This window comes from Bolinopsis microptera, chromosome 11 (genome assembly GCF_026151205.1).
Source record: "Bolinopsis microptera isolate Bmic1 chromosome 11, MBARI_Bmic_1.0, whole genome shotgun sequence".
NCBI lineage: Eukaryota > Metazoa > Ctenophora > Tentaculata > Lobata > Bolinopsidae > Bolinopsis > Bolinopsis microptera.
In genome coordinates, this window is record NC_087082.1 from 20,613,628 (window position 1) to 20,633,193 (window position 19,566).

General features: G+C 38.0%; 3 protein-coding genes across 4 annotated transcripts in view; 1 reads left to right on the plus strand and 2 right to left on the minus strand.

The window, feature by feature from the left end:
• LOC134822814 (prefoldin subunit 1-like) overlaps nucleotides 1–19,566 on the minus strand; it is a 73,455-nt gene that overhangs the window by 19,571 nt on the left and 34,318 nt on the right. The window contains exons 2-3 of one of the 2 annotated variants that reach the window (XM_063834080.1): nucleotides 4,759–4,862; nucleotides 4,528–4,628 (exon numbers count right to left, since the gene is read on the minus strand). In XM_063834080.1, coding sequence (XP_063690150.1) covers nucleotides 4,528–4,628; nucleotides 4,759–4,848 — 191 coding nt within the window. In that variant the 5' untranslated portion in view covers nucleotides 4,849–4,862. Of the gene's footprint in view, nucleotides 1–4,527; nucleotides 4,629–4,758; nucleotides 4,899–19,566 lie in introns of those variants that run through there. The other variant, XM_063834079.1, reaches the window with a different exon arrangement.
• Nucleotides 1,230–2,615, plus strand: LOC134822890 (glutamine synthetase-like). Its single transcript, XM_063834157.1, has one exon. It carries the CDS (start codon nucleotides 1,232–1,234, stop codon nucleotides 2,306–2,308), a length of 1,077 nt encoding a protein of 358 aa, XP_063690227.1. The 5' UTR covers nucleotides 1,230–1,231; the 3' UTR covers nucleotides 2,309–2,615.
• Nucleotides 5,082–6,825, minus strand: LOC134823437 (UPF0561 protein C2orf68 homolog). The gene is made up of 4 exons (XM_063834894.1): nucleotides 6,709–6,825; nucleotides 6,007–6,159; nucleotides 5,774–5,848; nucleotides 5,082–5,598 (listed from the first exon to the last, which is right to left on the minus strand). Exons 1-4 carry the CDS (start codon nucleotides 6,814–6,816, stop codon nucleotides 5,488–5,490), a joined length of 447 nt encoding a protein of 148 aa, XP_063690964.1. The 5' UTR covers nucleotides 6,817–6,825; the 3' UTR covers nucleotides 5,082–5,487.

Here is a 19,566-nt window from a genome sequence, read left to right on the forward strand (position 1 = left end):
AGGCGGTAGTTAGACGGGTATCCTGACTTAAAGCGTTATTGATTGAATCATGGTCAACTATCATCTTCCTGCGGCTCTGGTGTCTTGTTTTGAGACACATTTCTAAGTCATTCTAGAACGTTCTGGAAGCCTCTAACTATATTCTCATTGGTCTGTTATAGTCACGTGGTGTTGGTTTAGAACGCTGATTGGTCAGCACAAATTTAATTATCACAAGAAGGAGGATATAAAATATTCTAAGTTTTGTTCCGAGAATGTTAGTTTATATTAAAGTCATTATTGTAACGGTATCTTGGGTTCTATCTTAGAACCAGACAGAAACAAAGTGTGAAGGGTCTGAAAGTCCCCCAGAAAGGAGTATGTTCTACATGATTTCATTTTCTGCTCAACTAATTATGAAGGATAAGGTTGAAAGACGCTTTTCGTGATTTAATCATTCAATCAAAAGGTTATAACTTTCAGGATATTCGGTCCGTTTATTCTGACTTTAAACGTTATTGATTGAATCATGACCAACAATCGCGCCGTCTTTCCGTTCCTGAGTCTTGCTTGGATAAAAGTTCATTGCTAACTTATTATAAAACGTTCTGGAGGCCTTTAACTGTATTTACATATTTCCCTTATATTCACGTGGTGTTAGCTTCGAACGCTGATCAAGGACTGATATTATCAGTGATAAACAATCCTTGATCTGCAAAGGGAGTGTTTGTTGGGTGAAGGTCTGGACTGCTTGTTGCAGTGACCTGAGCATTTAAACTATGCTGTAAGATAATATTATGACACATTTATTTTCCAAGCCACGGGATTTTTATTTTCGATGGGCTGTAATTATATATTGCCAAGGATTTTAATTTAAATCACTTACTTTCTAGTATAGGTACTTTATCTGTGTGTATTATTTGATTATTTTACTTTTGTCTGATGTAGCCATTCACCGTTCCGTTCGAAAGCCCGATTAAGTTGTGATCTATTTAGGATATTATGACAAACAATATAATATAAAGCCCCCGTTCAAGATTACAGCTTTTCGGGTTAAATCAAGTTTACTTCTTCAGCAATACCGAAACCATAACAAGATTTACCAATAATTGATAACACCTCCCATTAAATAGCACAATACCGAAACCATAACAAGATTTACCGATTGATAACACCTCCCATTAAATAGCACAATACCGAAACCATAACAATATTTACCTCCTTGATAACACCTCCCATTAAATAGCACAGTATGGACGGGTTAGACGGACAGACAAATCCCTTTATGGACCTGGACCAGGGAGGAAAGTGTCAGGCTTACTACATCTGGATAGACGGATCCGGCCAGTTCCTCAGAGGCAAGACCAAAACATTGATGGAGCCCACCATGGATCCCGACACACTGCCTGTTTGGAACTTCGATGGAAGCAGCACAAACCAAGCCCTTGGGGAGAACAGTGATATCTACATAAAGCCTGTAGCCTGCTTCAAAGACCCCTTCAGGCGAGGAGACAACATACTGGTGATGTGTGAAACCCTGGACCACGAGGGAAACGTTCACCCCACTAACAGACGACGCAGCTGTGCTAATAACATGGACAAGTGCGCAGACCTCCACCCCTGGTTCGGGATAGAGCAGGAGTACACCATGTTTGACTTCACCGGAGTGCACCCTTACGGCTGGCCTGTAAATGGGTACCCTGGTCCCCAGGGTCCGTACTACTGCGGCGTGGGATCTGACAAGGTGAAAGGGAGGAAGATCGTGGAGGCGCATTACAGAGCCTGCATGTACGCTGGGATCAAGATAGCCGGCACTAACGCGGAGGTGATGCCTTCTCAGTGGGAGTACCAAGTTGGTCCCTGTGAAGGTATCGAGATGGGAGACCACCTCTGGGCATCCAGGTGGATCCTCCAGAGAATAGCGGAGGAGTTCAACGTAGTCATCAGCTTCGACCCCAAACCTATTCCTGGGGATTGGAACGGAGCTGGTTGTCACACCAACATCAGTACCCTGGCCATGAGAGAAGAAGGAGGACTGGAAGCTATCTACGAGGCGATAGAGTTACTGGGGAAGAAACACATGGAACACATAGTGGAGTACGACCCCTCAGGTGGGGAGGACAACAAGAGAAGGTTGACGGGGCTCCACGAGACGGCCAGCATCAACAAGTTCAACTACGGAGTGGCGCATCGTGGAGCTAGTATTAGGATCCCTCGCCAGGTGGCAGCTGATGGGAAGGGGTACTTTGAGGACCGCAGACCCAGCAGCAATGCTGATCCGTATCAGGTGACTGACAGGATCATCCGAACCATGTGTCTTGGAGAGTGAACCATCACGTGCCCAGTGATGACGTCATTATATACCGCTGACGTCATCAACATTTGAAGAGACAATTAGCATGATTATAAGGTGTAACACTTTATTCGAAATAAATCTTTTAATATCTTTACGGTTCTACGCATGATTGTGACCTTATGTGTTGAAAAGTTTGTTGGATTTGTGTACTTATTTTATACTAACTAACGAATTTCACATAGGTTTTATTAAGATTCTTTTTGTGAATTATACTGAAATTAATTTTAATCTTATGACTATATGATCGTTATCCGCATTGAATAGTTTTATTAACATCTTGAAATACATTATTATATGTATGAATAAAATTCCTAATTCTCGAAAATAATAGATTCTAATTCCTAAATTGTTTGCCGAATCACTGCGAAAATTGACTAACAAAACTGTCAACCACAGCTAGTTTAAACCAAGCCTTCACCCCATACAACCAACCAAGAGAGTTTGGCAGAACGCCAGGGGATGAGATACAGTTTTGCTCAACATCGAAAGTTAGGCGAGGACATTTGGTAAGATGCCAATAGAAAGTTAGGCGAGGACATTTGGTAAGATGCCAATATAAAGTTAGGCGAGGACATTTGGTAAGATGCCAATAGAAAGTTAGGCGAGGACATTTGGTAAGATGCCAATAGAAAGTTAGGCGAGGACATTTGGTAAGATGCCAATAGAAAGTTAGGCCAGGACATTTGGTAAGATGCCAATAGTGGGTATTGTGTCGTCCGGGAAATACGAAATTATTCAGGAAAAGAGTAAGAGTCTGGTGATCACAACTGACTAAACTAATTTATTGCAGAATTCTTCCAGAAAGATCAAATCAGGCCCCAATGGAATGTACCCGTATAGTGTCCAACATCGAATAGGCCGAATATTAATAATTTATATATATATATTAATTTATTACCGGTAAATTTATAACCTTTTGATAGACTGATTGAATCACGAAAAGAATTTTTCAACCTTATCCTTCATAATTAGTTGAGCAGAAAACTAAATCATGTAGTTATCGTATCCTGCTTTAGCATCCCCATTGTCTGGCGATTTGCAGAGAGACTTGGAAATTTAATTTACAAGATAAGATAACCGATAACGGCAAACATAATTTTTTTAAATCGGAAAATTGAATTGTAAATATGCGATTTGTGTGTGAAAGTTTCAGAAACATCACAAACGTTTTTATAGCGTAGAAACAATCTTTAGTTTATGTACGGTTAGACTCTGCTACTGCACAAGGTAGGTTCTCAAGTCTAATACTACTAGAACGTGACCAGTGATACAACTCTCATTAACCTCTGATAAACGAAGAGATTGTATGGATCACTGCTCGCTTAGGACTGTAACGAAAAGGCGGACGGGCCTGAAAAACGAGACACATCTAACGAAGAAACTCCAACTCGTATCTAAATTAGGTCTTATCAATGCGAACCATGATTCATGATAGCAATTACCGCTCAGCTTCACTTTCGATAGGATTAGCGCTCGTGTTCATCACAACTGTATCGGAATATCCCTCACTGGACTAATTACACGCTGCATATTTGCAACATTTGTTACTTTACTTTTTTATTACTTAAATGTAATACCTCAATATTATAATAAACATTAACCAGTCTACCAAAAGCTGGTCCCCAAATAAACAGATTACGTTTCGGGGTTACAATTTCAAACTCTCTGAAGCTCTGACCCCACCCGCATTAGGTAGGTTCACGAAACCACTGACTTGGCACACGCCCATATTTAGTCATGAAGGAGTATGGAAGGAGTTCTAAATGTGTGCTCCTATATTCTAATCTCTAATCTCTGGCCCCACCCGCATGGCCCAACTAAGTGATGTGAATATGCCCAGCATTCAGAAACAATTGATCTTCCCTTTTTCACAACAGCCCCGAGCCACGGCACATCTTGTCGGGCCCTATCGTGTGGCGAGTAAAATAACAGAAGGGAAAGGGAAGCGATTTTATCATGATAATAGTCGTTACAGATACACATGCGCGCGGCGCAAAAATTCGTTTGAAATCGATGAAATTGTGTGTTAACAAGAAATAACTCGCCGCGCCAGACGCGAAGCATTACATTGACCAGTGACCGCCCGAATTTAATATCGACTTTAGCATGCTGAATTACTGAATGTGATTTCTTTCCCAATTTAAAATCCCTAAGCTTTTATGTGGGAATACTAAGATAAACTGTAAACTTACATCCTACCAACACTTTCATACAACTTAGTTGTACCACTAGTTTGCTTTACTTCCATGTAGGTCAGCTCTGCATGCTTTCCTCTGTTTTTGCATTGCTCAACCTAAATTGAAAATTACCGTTAACAGAAAGAAGAAACAGCTTAAAAATAGCAGAACATGGAAACGGTAGAGCAGCACCAAAAATGAATATAGTCATTGACAGAAAGTAAGGTTAGATTTTTTAAAAGTCACCTGATTGTCGACAGCTTTGATTCGGGTGGCAGTTTCTACACTTTTATTCTTCAGCTCGGTAAAAGCCTTCTTCAGTTCAGCATCAGCCATATTGTCAAGAAGCTTAATAAATGGGTTCTGTCAATGCTGGAGTGTTATTTAAATGTAACTTTACACGACAAATCAAATCAAAACATAAATGATACATAAGATCATCGCAAATATTCATAAAAATATTTTAATAATTTAATTTAATTGTACATCAGATATTTTCTCCAAGTGTACATATCATATTATAATATCCACATTTAGAAAGTCAAGAGATAACACGACAAAGGTTTATTCATTGCAACTTCAACATTTTTATAGAATATACAACAATTCGATTAACGGAATGTATGGCAACTGAACATGTAACCATATTTATGAACCACAAAAAATCACGATCTACCAATGCGAACAAAACTCAACATGATTAAGGTTAAAAGTTGCTTGTTAAAAATGTGGATAACAGAAAAAGTGTAGAAACAATTCTACATTAAATAACAGTGAAGTGACATATTCAATGATATTTCAACTATAACAAAGAAGTGTCAGACTAAATAAGTATAGTTCCAAACATGTTTATTTCAACCCAGCCGGATAATCGCATAACACATCAACTTGAAATGAATTTTATTTACAGAACTTCATTGAGCTAAAAACCGAAACCGAAACCAAAGCTTATAAAACTTTCAGTCACGTGACAGTTCATTTGAGTCCCATTCTCTGTGAGATGGTGTGAGTTAGGGCAAGGGTGAGATCCTCTCTCATGCCGTATTGTTTTGTGAATGCTTTAGCTAAGGTGTCAGGATCGTCTCTCTGTAATTTGTAATTGGTAATTTGTAATTTGACATAAAGTTCATCAAATGTAACGAGGACTTTTTGTACACATTAACTATTAAGCTATTTTAAATTTAATAAATTCAAATTACATTGTCGCAATGAATTTCAGTTATTAATCGCTTTTTATGAAAACCAAAACATAAAGTCTGACCTGTCTAACTTTCAAGACAGCGACCTTGTCAGGACAGTACTCAATGGATAAAGTAAACACAACTCCTTCCTTATCCTGAAGTGAGATCTGCTCTTAATAATTTGTAATCAGCACCTCCTCCTCTAGCATAATTCAGCCCATTTCTTTACTTTTAGATAAATGAAGATACTCAACAAGTTTGCACATTAATAGAATTTGATATTAAATATAATAGCCTATTAGTTGCTACTAACGGGTTTGTCCATGTACTCCTTTTTGTTTTGTTCTGCAGTAAACCGATCAGTAGATCTTCTGTCATCACGTGACCTTCCTCTATTCCGGCGGTCATCCCGTGAGCGGCGGTCATGTCGGTCCTTGTTTCTTGACTGATCCTCCTTTACTTGGCCCTGAAAATATTATGATCACTTATTGATATTCCTTGACTGATCCTCCTTTACTTGGCCCTGAAAAATATGATCACTAATTGATATTCCTTGACTGATCCTCCTTTACTTGGCCCTGAAAATATTATGATCACTAATTAAAATTGAATCCTAGACGTAATACATATCAAGAGCGATAGTGTTTGAACAAATTTTTCGCTATAACTTTCACCAAAATCTGGCAAATAAAGGTCTGTAAATTCCGTGTAAATCCCGTGTAAATCCTATGCAAATCCCGTGTAAATCCCGTGTGAATCCTATGCAAATCCCGTGTAAATCCCGTGTGAATCCTATGCAAATCCCGTGTAAATCCTGTGTGAATCCTATGTAAATCCCGTGTAAATCCCGTGTGAATCCTATGCAAATCCCGTGTAAATCATGTGTGAATCCTATGTAAATCCCGTGTAAATCCCGTGTAAATCCCGTGTGAATCCTGTGTAAATCTTATGTAAATCTTGTGTAATCCCGTATATTTGCCAACTCCAACCCTTTAAAAAAAAATATTTGAGGTACCTTTAGTTTCTCCTCGTGGTAGTCTCGCCTGTCTATCTGGTTACGCTTTATGTGATGTAGAAATCCGTGGTTCTTGTCTAGTCTTGGTTTATGTTGCGACTCTTCCATCCTTACTGGACAAATCAATTATCAGATTTGGGGGTGGGGTGGCCGGGTGGATAAATTTGTATTTATCTTTTGTGATAACTCCAAGCACACAATTCTGTCATAAAAACTGAAGTACAAAATAAATTCTACACAATAGACTGAAAGAAAAGCATTTATGAGTAGAACGAACAAGTGAATGAATATAATTTATGAATACAATAAGAATTATTATGTAATAACATCATCCTCTATATTGTAGAGTTGTAGGGATTACCTCAATGCAGTGAACAAGTAAAATGTCAGTTTTCTAGACAAAATCGTTTCTTGTAAAAACAAACAAACAAACAATGAAGTCACAGGCATTAACTGTCACTTACTAAACATAACTTGTATGTTGTAAAAATTCGAATGTGAAAAAATCTTGAACTCCCAGTCGTCTCTTTCTTGGTGAGCATCTTTAACATGAAGCCAGCCTAACCAAGTTAATGGTAATAGTGGGCTATAATAGGCTCTAATAAAAACATGCATTTTCTCTGCTCTAATCTCATCATGAAAGTGCACTGTTTCACCCAGGTAATCTTCTTTATCAGTACACAGTCTCAAGGTCCACAATGCAGCTTCACTGGGAACTGTTTTTAGAATAAACCCACATTTACCAGGTAAACTACAGGATGTTACTGACGGGTGTTGGAAGTGGAAGATCAACTTGTAGTCTTTTGAGAGTATTGAACTCAGTGGTTTATCAATATCACACGGGTCAATACAGGGAATAACGGTAGTGTGTGAGGTATCTTGTTTATTAGGAATGCAGAATTGGTATAACTTATAATACACTTGCTGGTGTTTGTTATTCCAAAGAACTAATTCACAGTCAATGAAGTAATCCGGTAAAATAGACCAGCCTCTTTTCTCTACTATGTCTGTTAGTTTAGCTGACAACACAGATAAGTCACAAACATAACTCTTATCATTGTCATTACTCCGATTTTCACACCGGTACCAAGTCCATGTGTGCACAGCTTCTATAGCCATCAACAAACTGGTAACATCCTCAGAAACAGACAGCCAGTCCAACAACTGATTAAATGACATGTTCATATCCATATCATGGTACAAGTTGGGTATAATGTTACATCTAGATACTGTTGTTGAGCTGGATCCACTTAGTTCATCAGAACTATGAGCCAACTCAGTTCTCTGTTTGGAATATTTGCGAAGAAGCTCAAAAGTCCATCTCATTCTCTCATCTGCAAGTTCCCCAAGAACATCAAATAGGTGGTCAAACAAAACTCTGTCAGACTTTTTACAGAGAGAAAGATTAGAGTTTTCCAGAAGATACTCACAAGAAACAGAAAGACTGGAACCCTGAACTTTAAACTGTTCTGATAACTGATTAGTTAGAGTTTGTACAACACAGTTAACTTCAGAACCAGCTAGCTCTATCACCATGTCTAGTTTCTGTGTAGATAATCTGTCTGCATTCTCAAGATACCTGTCTATAAACTCCTGTTTCTTCTTCATTATCTCAATCTTCTTGATGATAAGATTTAGATAATCTTTTATCTTAAGCTTTTCATAAACAAAACCTGCTTCTTCAAATAGATAAAGTAGTTTTGTATAAGATGGTGTTTTAACCGAGTCAGCTACTTCAGTGAAATACTCAGCACACTTTTCAGCTAACCAAGACATTTCAAACACATTAGCCATCTTGTTGATGTCCCTGAATAGTTCCCTGGTTATCCCCTCTGCAGTTCCAGAGTAAGCTGCATCAACAAGCAGCTGAACAGCAGCTTTACTGAACTCCAACATGTCCACACTGGTCATGTGAAGGGTGGTTGTCATGTGATCAATGACGGGGCTGTTGAAGGATAGGATCACTGAGCTGGCTCGTACCTCACCTCCCTCACTTGTGTTCAGTTTTAGGTTGCTGTGAGTGGGGGATCCTATCAGGTGCCTTCCAAAATCCATCGGTACACTCACTTTAGGTAACATAATGATATTTCTTGATTCCTGGCTAAATCCTGGTTTGTTAATTTGATGATGACGTACTTAGAATATCGAATAATATTAGTTTAAATGTTATTCTAAATATTACGATGAAAATAAATATCAATGTCTATACTTTTAACTTATCGAAGGTTGTACTACAAAACGTTTCTGTATTTTCTGTAGATTACTATGAAAAATTATCATCTTAATTAATTGAAAAAAAAACAAGTACACTAAAAAAACAACAATATACCATAATATAATAAACATCGACAATTACTTTATATATCTTCGAGAATCATATCGATAGCAACTATAAATTCAAATCAAATTTCATAAAAGAATTCCTATTTCTGAAAAAAAAAAAAAAGTAATTCTCAGTAAAATGAGACTGTCTTAGAAACAAAAATCAATCCAATTAAAAACATGTCAAGAATGTAACATGTACTCCCATGCTAACATGCAGTCTACTAAATCAGATAAATCTCATATCAATATTCTACATTATCTTCCTCAGACCATGTTAACTAATAAACCACTTACCAAGGAGTCATTACATGCTTAATATACCTTGCTAATTATTAGTTAAATATTAAGTATCTTAATCACACACAATTCCACCTTACCCCTTACCAAGTCTACAAAAAGCTGGTTTTTAAATGTCTGATTTTAGTGAGATGGGAAGGAGTAATGTAGTGGTGTACTGGTAGAGCTTACAAACATTATCATAACAAGAAGGTTATAAAAATAAGTTATCATGAGATCAGGGACAGAATATTACTATATTAATTCTGTGCCTGGTATACAGTCCTCTTTGTTACAGGAGGAACCACAACTTGGTAAACAAGTACACTTCTAGTTTTCTAGAACCAAACTTATCTTGTCGACAAACTAACAATTAGATCAAAAACATTAACTGTCACTTACTATACATAACTTTTATGTTGCCAGAATAAAAATCATAGTAGTAATTATCCCAGCTGTCTCTTTCTTTATGAGCATCTTTAACATGAAGCCAACCTAACCAAGTTAGTGAGTAAAGTCTGTTATTAAATCCACTAATAACATTAATAAAAACATGCATTTTCTCTGCTCTAATCTCATCATGAAAGTGCACTGTTTCACCCATGTAATCTTCTTTATCAGTACACAATCTCAAGGTCCAGAATGCAGCTTCACTGGGGACTGTTTTTAGAATAAACCCACATTTACCAGGTAAATTACAAGATGTTACTGACGGGTGTTGGAAGTGGTAGATCAGCTTGGAGTCTTTTGAGAGTATTGAACTTAGTGGGCTATAAATATCACACGGGTCAATACAGGGGATAACGGTAGCGTGTGAAGTATCCTGTTTCTTAGCTGTGCAGAATTGTTTTAACTTATACTGCACATACCGGCCTTTGTTATTCACTAGACCTAAATGATAGTCAATGAAGTAGGACGGTAGAAGAGACCAGCCTCTACTTTCTACTAGGTCTGTTAGTTTAGCTGACAACACAGCTAAGTTAACAACATAACTCTTATCATTGTTATTACTCCGATTTTCACACCGGTACCAACTCCATGTGTGTACAGCTTCTATAGCTATCAACAAACTGGTAACATCCTCAGACACAGACAGCCAGTCCAACAACTGATTAACTGACATGTTCATATCCATATCATGGTACAAGTTGGGTATAATGTTACATCTAGATACTGTTGTTGAGCTGGATCCACTTAATTCATCAGAACTATGAGCCAGCTCAGTTCTCTGTTTGGAACTTTTGCGAAGAAGCTCAAAAGTCCATCTCAATTTATCATCAGAAAGTTCCCCGAGAACGTCAAATAAATGGTCAAACAAAACTCTGTCAGACTTTTTACAGAAGGAAAGATTAGAGTTTTCCAGGAGATACTCACAAGAAACAGAAAGACTGGAACCCTGAACTTTAAACTGTTCTGATAACAGATTAGTTAGAGTTTGTACAACACAGTTAACTTCAGAACCAGCTAGCTCTATCACCATGTCTAGTTTCTGTGTAGATAATCTGTCTGCATTCTCAAGATACCTCTCTATAAACTCCTGTTTCCACTTCATTATCTCAATCTTCTTGATGGTAAGATTTAGATAATCTTTTATCTTCAGCTTCTCATAAACAAAACCTGCTTCTTCAAATAGATAAAGTAGTTCGGTATAAGATGGTGTCTTAACCGAGTCAGCTACTTTAGTGAAATACTCAGCACATTTTTCAGCTAACCATGACATTTCAAACACATTAGCCATCTTGTTGATGTCCCTGAATAGTTCCCTGGTTATCCCCTCTGCAGTTCCAGAGTAAGCTGCATCAACAAGCAGCTGAACAGCAGGTTTACTGAACTCCAACATGTCCACACTGGTCATGTGAAGGGTGGTGGTCATGTGATCAATGACGGGGCTGTTGAAGGATAGGATCACTGAACTGGCTCGTACCTCACCTCCCTCACTTGTGTTCAGTTTTAGATTGCTGTGAGTCGGGGATCCTATCAGGCAGGTGCCTTCCAAAATCCATCGGTACACTCACTTTAGGTAACATAATGATATTTCTTGATTTCTGGCTAAAGATAGTTTATTAATTTGATGATATCGAACTTAGAATATCGTATAATATTATTATTAGATTTGATTGTTATTCAAAATAACATTATGATAAAAATTAATTTCAATACTCAATTTTCATACTTTTATCTTAACTACTTATCGAAGATTGAACTATAAAACTTTTCTGTATTTTCCATAGCTTAGTCTGAAAAATTATCGTCATAACAAATTGAAGAAAACAAGTATTAAAAAATTGATTCAAATCAAAATTCATACAAGAATACCTATTCCTGAAAACAAACAAGACAATCCTCAGTAAAATGAGACTGTCTTAAAGACAAAATCAATCCAATTAAAAACATATTAAAAATTTATCATGTACTCCCATGCTAACATGCAGTCTACTAAATCAGATAAATCTCATATTAATATTCTAGATTATCTTCCTCAGACCATGTTAACTAATAAACCACTTACCAAGGAGTCATTACATGCTTAATATACCTTGCTAATTATTAGTTAATTAGTAATTATCTCAATCACACACAATTCCACCTTACCCCTTACCAAGTCTACAAAATAGCTGGTTTTTAAATGTCTGATCTTAGTGAGATGGGAAGGAGTAATGTAGTGGTGTACTGGTAGAGCTTACAAACATTATCATAACAAGAAGGTTATAAAGGGGGGGGGGGGGGGGGGGGGGGGGGGGCAATGGCATAAAATGGAGACTTTTTCTATGGAGAAAATGGAAAAACCCATGAGTAATTCTCCATTTTCTCCATTTTATGCCATGAATTTTGTCTTCGAAATTTCATCTTTAACACCATTTAACACCTAAATTGAACATCCTAACATGTTTATTTACGCTTACTTGGGGCGTAACAAGCTTATGAAAGCTCATAGTAGGCTACTAGATGCTTATACTAGGTTATTAGAGGCACACTTCAGGCAAACTCATAATTACTCAAGCCTAGTGTAAAGTTATTTCTACAGGCTATAACAGCAGGAGTGAGTAATAGGGGAGAGTAATAGGCACTGAGAAGTGAGACCTACATCCTCAAAAGTCGAAACAAGCTCGCACTGCAAAGGGGAGGCCTGCCTTCCGAGATCGCATTACCAGGGGGAAGCTTCGAGTCCAAATTTGTGTATCGAGGGGTAGGTGCAGACTTCGATAAACCGAAAAACCAAAAAAATATTTCGGCTAATAATGAAGAGGGTATAGTAGCATGAAACGAGGAGAAAAGTGGTTTTTAGAAAAAATTTGAAAAACTTTGACTTTGAATATTTTCGGCCCGAGTCATTCTCGATACGTACCTCTTGTATCGAGAGCTCCCGATTCCGAGCTCGTGTTGCAAAGGGAGGCATGCCTTCCGAGATCGCATTACCAGGGGGAAGCCTCGACTCGAGGCTTCCCCCTGGTAGGTACACAATTTTGGACTCGAGGCTGCCTCGAGTCCAAAATTGTGTACCGAGGGTAAGTCAAAATTTATCAATGTTTTTCTGAAAAACACTTTTCTCCACGTTTCATTCTAGCTTGTTCATTATACGGGTATATGGCCCCCAGAATATAGGTCGTTTTTTGAGCACTTAGAAACAGGTGTTAAAACTACTTCTAAGTATGTTTAGGGCTGTAAATATGTACATAATAACCCTTTAAATGTTTCTTGGGTAGTTGAAAATAATTATTAGGTTTTTAAGTGTACTTTTTTTCACCTGTAAAAATACCATTTTTTAACAGGGCCCCCAGAATATAGGTCCAAACATCTGTTCCTAAGTTGTTCTAAAATTGTCACAGACAAGGCCCCGTGACACCCTGGACATTGCGCTTTGGCGCAAAAAAGATGCCTGCTTAAGCTCAAAAGATGCATTTCTACGCTAAAATTTCTTAAAAAACCCGAGTCGTGAACGTGCATCTTTCGATTCTTTACTCGCATCTTTTGGAGTTAGTCTTAACGCCAAAAGATGCGCTTTAAACCGAAAGCTAGAATCGTAATTCGTGTCGTTAACTCAAAAAGATGCGGTTTAAGAAATATTTTGAAAATTTTATAACGCGTCGCTAAATCGCATCTTTTGGAGCTAAGCTTAACGCCAAAAGATGCGGTTTTACAAATATTTTGAAAATTGTATAATGCGTCGCTAAAACGCATCTTTTTGAGTTAAGCTTAACTCTAAAAGATACGATTTAAGGGGAGTTTATCTTGATTAAAAACGCCACTAAAAAGTTAAAACTGAAATCTTACCTGACAACACAGATTATAATAGTACCATTTTAACTCTCGTGCAAGTTTACTCCTCTACTGCACTGATTTTTATTGAACTTCCAATGTTCCAAGAACTGTCCAGAAGATAAATCAGTCAAAAGCAAATGCCTAAATAGCTAAATTACAAACCTCATCCACGCCCCCGAATGAATTGTAGCAACATATAGTCTAGTCGGGAGTTTTCCATATCAGCACAGTAGTGTACACAACCTTTGTATTTACCCAATTGTATTTGTACACTGTACAGACAGTTCTAATTAAATGCAGAAGAGTTGTTCCCACTTCCCAATTACAATCATGACCAACTCGAAATTGAGGATTGTATGCGGTACTAATTTCTGTAAAATAAGCACGGTTCATGTCTTGCAAAAATATAGTCATCAAAATTTTAGTCCATATAACACAGCAGTGGCGTGCATCCTAGAGCGCCAGCATTGAAGCCGACGATCGCATGTTCAACTCTGCGTACTGGCACGTTAATTTTTTTGCTCAGATCACTCTGAGCAAAATCATTTTTCATGATAAATAGGACTCAAACGGTCATTGTCGACGGAAAACATTCTAGGCCAATGCCGGTTATCAGTGGAGTACCGCAGGGGACTGTACTTGGTCCAATCCTCTTTCTTCTTTACGTCAACGATCTAGATCAGTACGTGAAAGATTCCAAACTTAGCAGCTTTGCCGATGACACCCGAATAGGCAGAAAAATATCGACGTTAAACGACTGCAATCTTCTTCAAGAAGATCTAAACAGAATCATACGTTGGTCCGAGGACAACAACATGAAACTGCACGAAAACAAGTTTGAACTTGTTTGCTATAGAACACCGGCCTCTAAATCACTTTCAGAGGAGCTGCCATTTATGAGTGACATCACAAACTACACCACTCCAAATGGATCAGTCATAGAAAGAAGCCCATTAGTGCGTGACCTAGGAGTCAACATGTCCGATGATTACTCCTGGACACCACATATCAACATCATGGTTGACAAGGCACGTCAGATGGCATCTTGGGTTCTTGGAGTATTCAAAGACAGGACAACACCTGTTATGCTCCAGCTCTACAAATCCCTGATAAGGTCCAGAGTGGAGTACTGCTGCCCGCTTTGGAATCCAAACAAGATCTATGATATCCAGTCTATCGAGAGCATACAACGCCAGTTCACTAGACGAATTCTAGGGCTCAGAGACACCGATTATTGGAATAGACTGAAGGAACTGAAACTTGCATCACTGCAAAGACGCCGAGAACGCTACACCATCATACATCTGTGGAAAGTTCTCCAGGGTATATGTCCAAATGACCTAGATGTACAGTTCAGAGAGAATGCCAGACTGGGAGTTAAAGTTATACTCCCTTCTCTCACAAAAAAAGCATCAGCTGCTGCACGCTCCACCTACGACCACTCATTCGCAGTGAGAGCTGGAAGACTCTGGAATGTTCTCCCCAAAATTGTCAATACTCAAAGGACTTTGACAAGCTTCAAGACATCTCTTGGAAACTTCCTAGACACCCTTCCAGACAAGCCCCCTACTCCTGGATACAGTGCAGAAAACTCTAACTCGATAATAGACTGGTGCAGTCAAGGAGGTGGTCCGCAGATTGCGTGATGGCCGTGAAGATGCCTACTTCTAAACCTATCAATAGGTTCAATAGGTAGGTTAAATATAACATAAACAAAACTGACATGGGCCTTGCTAGATAACTCGAGCAGCGGTAATTTGCCGATGAATTTTAGCAAGCTAGTGAATAAGTAGATAGTGTATTAAAGATACAAAGATAGCATAGTGATACTTACTAATAGGAAGGGATCAAGTAAAGGTAAATAGTCTCTCAATCATATCTAATACAACTAGCACGTTTCCTTGATTTTTGTAGGGGATTTGTAGGGGATTTGACCCCTGTAGGGGATTTATGTTCCGGGGTATTTGTAACAGGTTTAGGGGTTTAAATAGTTAGTTCCTGTCCCAACCCATCAGAAAAAATCAAGTTTTGACCTCCCAACCCACTCAGGCCAATCCCAGGGGCCACGCCCATCCCAAAATAGCTGAAATCCAGGTCAAATCAAGTTTTAAAATGTTTACCCCTGTAGGGGATTTATGTTCCGGGGTATTTGTAACAGGTTTAGGGGTTTAAATAGTTAGTTCCTGTCCCAAACCATCAGAAAAATCAAGTTTCAACCTCCCAACCCACTCAGGCCACTCCCAGGGGCCACGCCCATCCCAAAATAGCTGAAATCCAGGTTAAATCAAGATTACTATCTTTGTATCTTTAATACACTATCTACTTATTCACTAGCTTGCTAAAATTCATCGGCAAATTACCGCTGCTCGAGTTACCTAGCAAGGCCCATGTCAGTTTTGTTTATGTTATATTTATCATGAAAAATGATTTTGCTCAGAGTGATCTGAGCAAAAAAATTAACATGCCAGTACGCAGAGTTGAACATGCGATCATCGGCTTCAATGCTGGCGCTCTAGGATGCACGCCACTGCTGTGTTATGTGGACTAAAATTTTGATCACTATATTTTTGCAAGACATGAACCGTGCTTATTTTACAGAAATTAGTACCGCATACAATCCTCAATTTCGAGTTGGTCATGATTGTAATTGGGAAGTGGGAACAACTCTTCTGCATTTAATTAGAACTGTCTGTACAGTGTACAAATACAATGGAGTAAAGACGAAATTCACGACTAGCTAAAAAGGACTATCTGAAAATTGAATCCGGAAAATCACTTGCCAGTTACAAAGAGGCTAGGCTTCGATTAGATAACCGATTCCAGTAATCAGTATCAGTAACCAGTGCAGACTGCAGAAGAAAAGAAGATATTTATCGCACTCCACTCTTTCTGCTGTTCTTACTGTGTTTCATCTCTGTTTCAGTGTCATTAACCGCTGCTGGTTCTATCCTGAATGCTTGTTAAACCGGGGACCTGTATAAATATATAAGTTACAGTTATTTTTTAAAGTTACAAATATCAGCTGATTTGCAAAATGCAGCAATTCAAGAATTCGGAAGAAGAATTTTGAAATTTCGCGCGAAAGTATTTCCCAAATCGCATCTTTTGGGGTTAAGGTTAACTCAAAAAGATGCCATTTGAAAACGCATTTTAAGATTTTACGACTTTATCCGTCAAACGGCATCTTTTGGCGTTAAGCTTAGCGCCAAAAGATGCAATTTGGGGATAAATCTCGATTATTTCAAGTCAAAATTATTTGACACGACGTCAAATCGCATCTTTTGGAGTTAAGCTTAACGCCAAAAGATGCGAATTACGAAAAAATGTCCATGCTGTCACGGGGCCTCAGACAGTTATATGCAGTCAGAATATTTTGCTGAGACTGTATTGATGATGCCAATGGCTCCAGATACTAAATTGAAATGGTTTATAGTATACTTAATAGCAAAAAATCAAAAACTACGGCCCCCAGAATATAGGTATGCAAAAATCGTCCTCAAATACTCCACCTTCATACATTTTGATGATGCCATCTCTTCAGCATATGTTCTTTAACTGTTTCTCATCACTACCCCACATTCCTTAATGCTCAGGGTGACAGAGAAAATGCAGAATCTTGGTCGCTATTTTTTTTTTAAACCTATATTCTGGGGGCCATATACCCGTAATGAGTAAAATCTTTAATTTTACTTGTTAAAAAGCTTTCATGCACTCATTTAGTAGGGATCTTAACTAAATACTTAAATAAGATTGAAGGAGTGTCCCTAGATATGATTGAGGGGGGCTGTTTTTATCTGTATCAATACAATGTGCACCTCAATGACTGTAAATCAGACATTTTTGGCCGCCAAATTTTTTTAAAGGCCTAACTCAAAATTCTGTCCCAAAACTTAAGGTCATGAGACAATTCTACGTTGATTCTGAAAATTTCATGTGAAAATATTGAAACCCTATTGAGTTCTATTGTTTTGAGCGAAGTCAGTTTGAGATTTGGGCGATTTTGTTCATTTTTTGCGATTATTTGAACACAGAATCCACAGTTAGGTAGATATTGAGCTGATAATCATAGAGATTGTGTAATATATGCTTACCTTCCATATAAAGTTGGTTTCATTCAAAAATATTGATATTTGACCAATTTATGGACCAAAATCGATCAAATTTGGTGCGTATGCCCAAATATGGGCGTATGGTTTTTGTTTTTATCCCATAACTCGACCAATTTTTATCCAATTTTGATAAAACTTGATATGTGGGTTCAGGAGACTAGTAGCTACAAGTAGAGCATCCCAAAGCATGGTTTTGGGCATGTTCAGGGTTTTTGACCAACCTATATTCTGGGGGTCGTATAGACCTATATTCTGGGGGCCCGTAAAATTGTGGTGGCCATAACTTTTTTCCAAATTGTCAGTTTGCAGATGTCTCGATGAAAAGATAGCTTAAAATAATACTTATACTCATACCAGTAGTCTTAATGGCATGTGTTGGACAGATTTTTGTCATGACAATTTTTCGCCATATTTACCCCTCTAGAAAATGACAACATCGTTTAAATCTTTCGCTGTCATGACCAAATATACCAAAATACCTCATGTAGGTCCAAAATTTTTATCCAGAAACATAAGTTACATGTTTTACTCCAACCTAGCAGTAACAGATCCCATTAGTATCGCTTATCTTGGTTAGAACTGTATCCACTAACATGACCTATATTTTGGGGGCCACCTATATTCTGGGGGCCATATACCCGTAAGCCGAAAATATTTTTTCGGTCAAAATTTTTCAAATTTTTCTGAAAACCGCTTTTCTCCACGTTTCATGCTACCCTGTTCATTATTTGCCGAAAATATTTTTTCGGTTTTTCGAAGTCCACACCTTCCCCTCGATACACAATTTTGGACTCGAGGTAATGCGATCTCGGAAGGCAGGCCTCCCCTTTGCAACACGAGCTCGGAATCGGGAGCTCTCGATACGGGAGGTACGTATCGAAAAAGACTCGGATCAACATTTTTCAAAGTTTTTCTGAAAACCACTTTTCTCCATGTTTCATGATACACTGTTCATTATTGGCCGAAAATATCTTTTTTTTTAATAATTTTTCTCGAAATTCTAAATTTTTCAGGTTTTCAATGGCATAAAATGGCATAAAATGGAGACTATTTCTATGGAGAAAATGGAAAAACCTATGAGTAATTCTCCATTTTCTCCATTTATGCCATTAGCCCCCCCCCCCCCCCCCCCCCCCCCCCGTTATAAAAATAAGTTATCATGAGATCAGGAACAGAATATTAATTCTGCAGCTGGCATACAGTCCACTTTGTTACAGGATGAACCTCAACTTGGTAAACAATTAATACACTTCCAGTTTTCATAAACAAAACTTATCTTGTCTAAAAACCAACAATTAGATCACTAACATTAACTGTCACGTACAAAGTTACGATACATAACTTTTATGTCGCCAAAATAGTCATTATAGTTGACCTCCCAGCAGTGTATTTTTATATGACCATCTTTAACATGAAGCCAACCTAACCAAGATAGTGGAAATAGTCTGTTATTGTAGTAACTAATAAAAACATGCATTTTCTCTGCTCTAACCTCATCATGAAAGTGCACTGTTTCACCCAGGTATTCTTCTTTATCAGTACACAGTCTCAAGGTCCACAATGTAGCTTCACTGGGGACTGTTTTTAGAATAAACCCACATTTACCAGGTAGATTACAAGATGTTACTGACGGGTGTTGGAAGTGGAAGATCAGCTTTGAGTCGTTTGAAAGTATTGAACTTAGTGGTTTATGAATAAAACATGGGTCAAAACAGGGAATTATGGTAGCGGGAGAGGTATCTTTTTTATTAGCAGTGCAAAATTGTTTTAACTTATAGTCCACATACTGGCCTCTGTTATTCATTAGACCTAAATAATAGCCAATGAAGTAGGACGGTAAAAGAGACCAGCCTCTCTTTTCTACTAGGTCTGTTAGTCTAGCTGACAA

Coding starts and splice junctions, on each gene's coding strand:
- LOC134822890 (XM_063834157.1), top strand. CDS start 1,232: ATGGACGGGTTAGACGGACAGACAAATCCCTTTATGGACCTGGACCAG.
- LOC134823437 (XM_063834894.1), bottom strand. CDS start 6,816: ATGGAAGAGTCGCAACATAAACCAAGACTAGACAAGAACCACGGATTT. Junction 5,849..6,006: donor AGGAGTACATGGACAAACCC/GTTAGTAGCAAC, acceptor ATCTCACTTCAG/GATAAGGAAGGAGTTGTGTT. Junction 5,599..5,773: donor CTGTCTTGAAAGTTAGACAG/GTCAGACTTTAT, acceptor TACAAATTACAG/AGAGACGATCCTGACACCTT.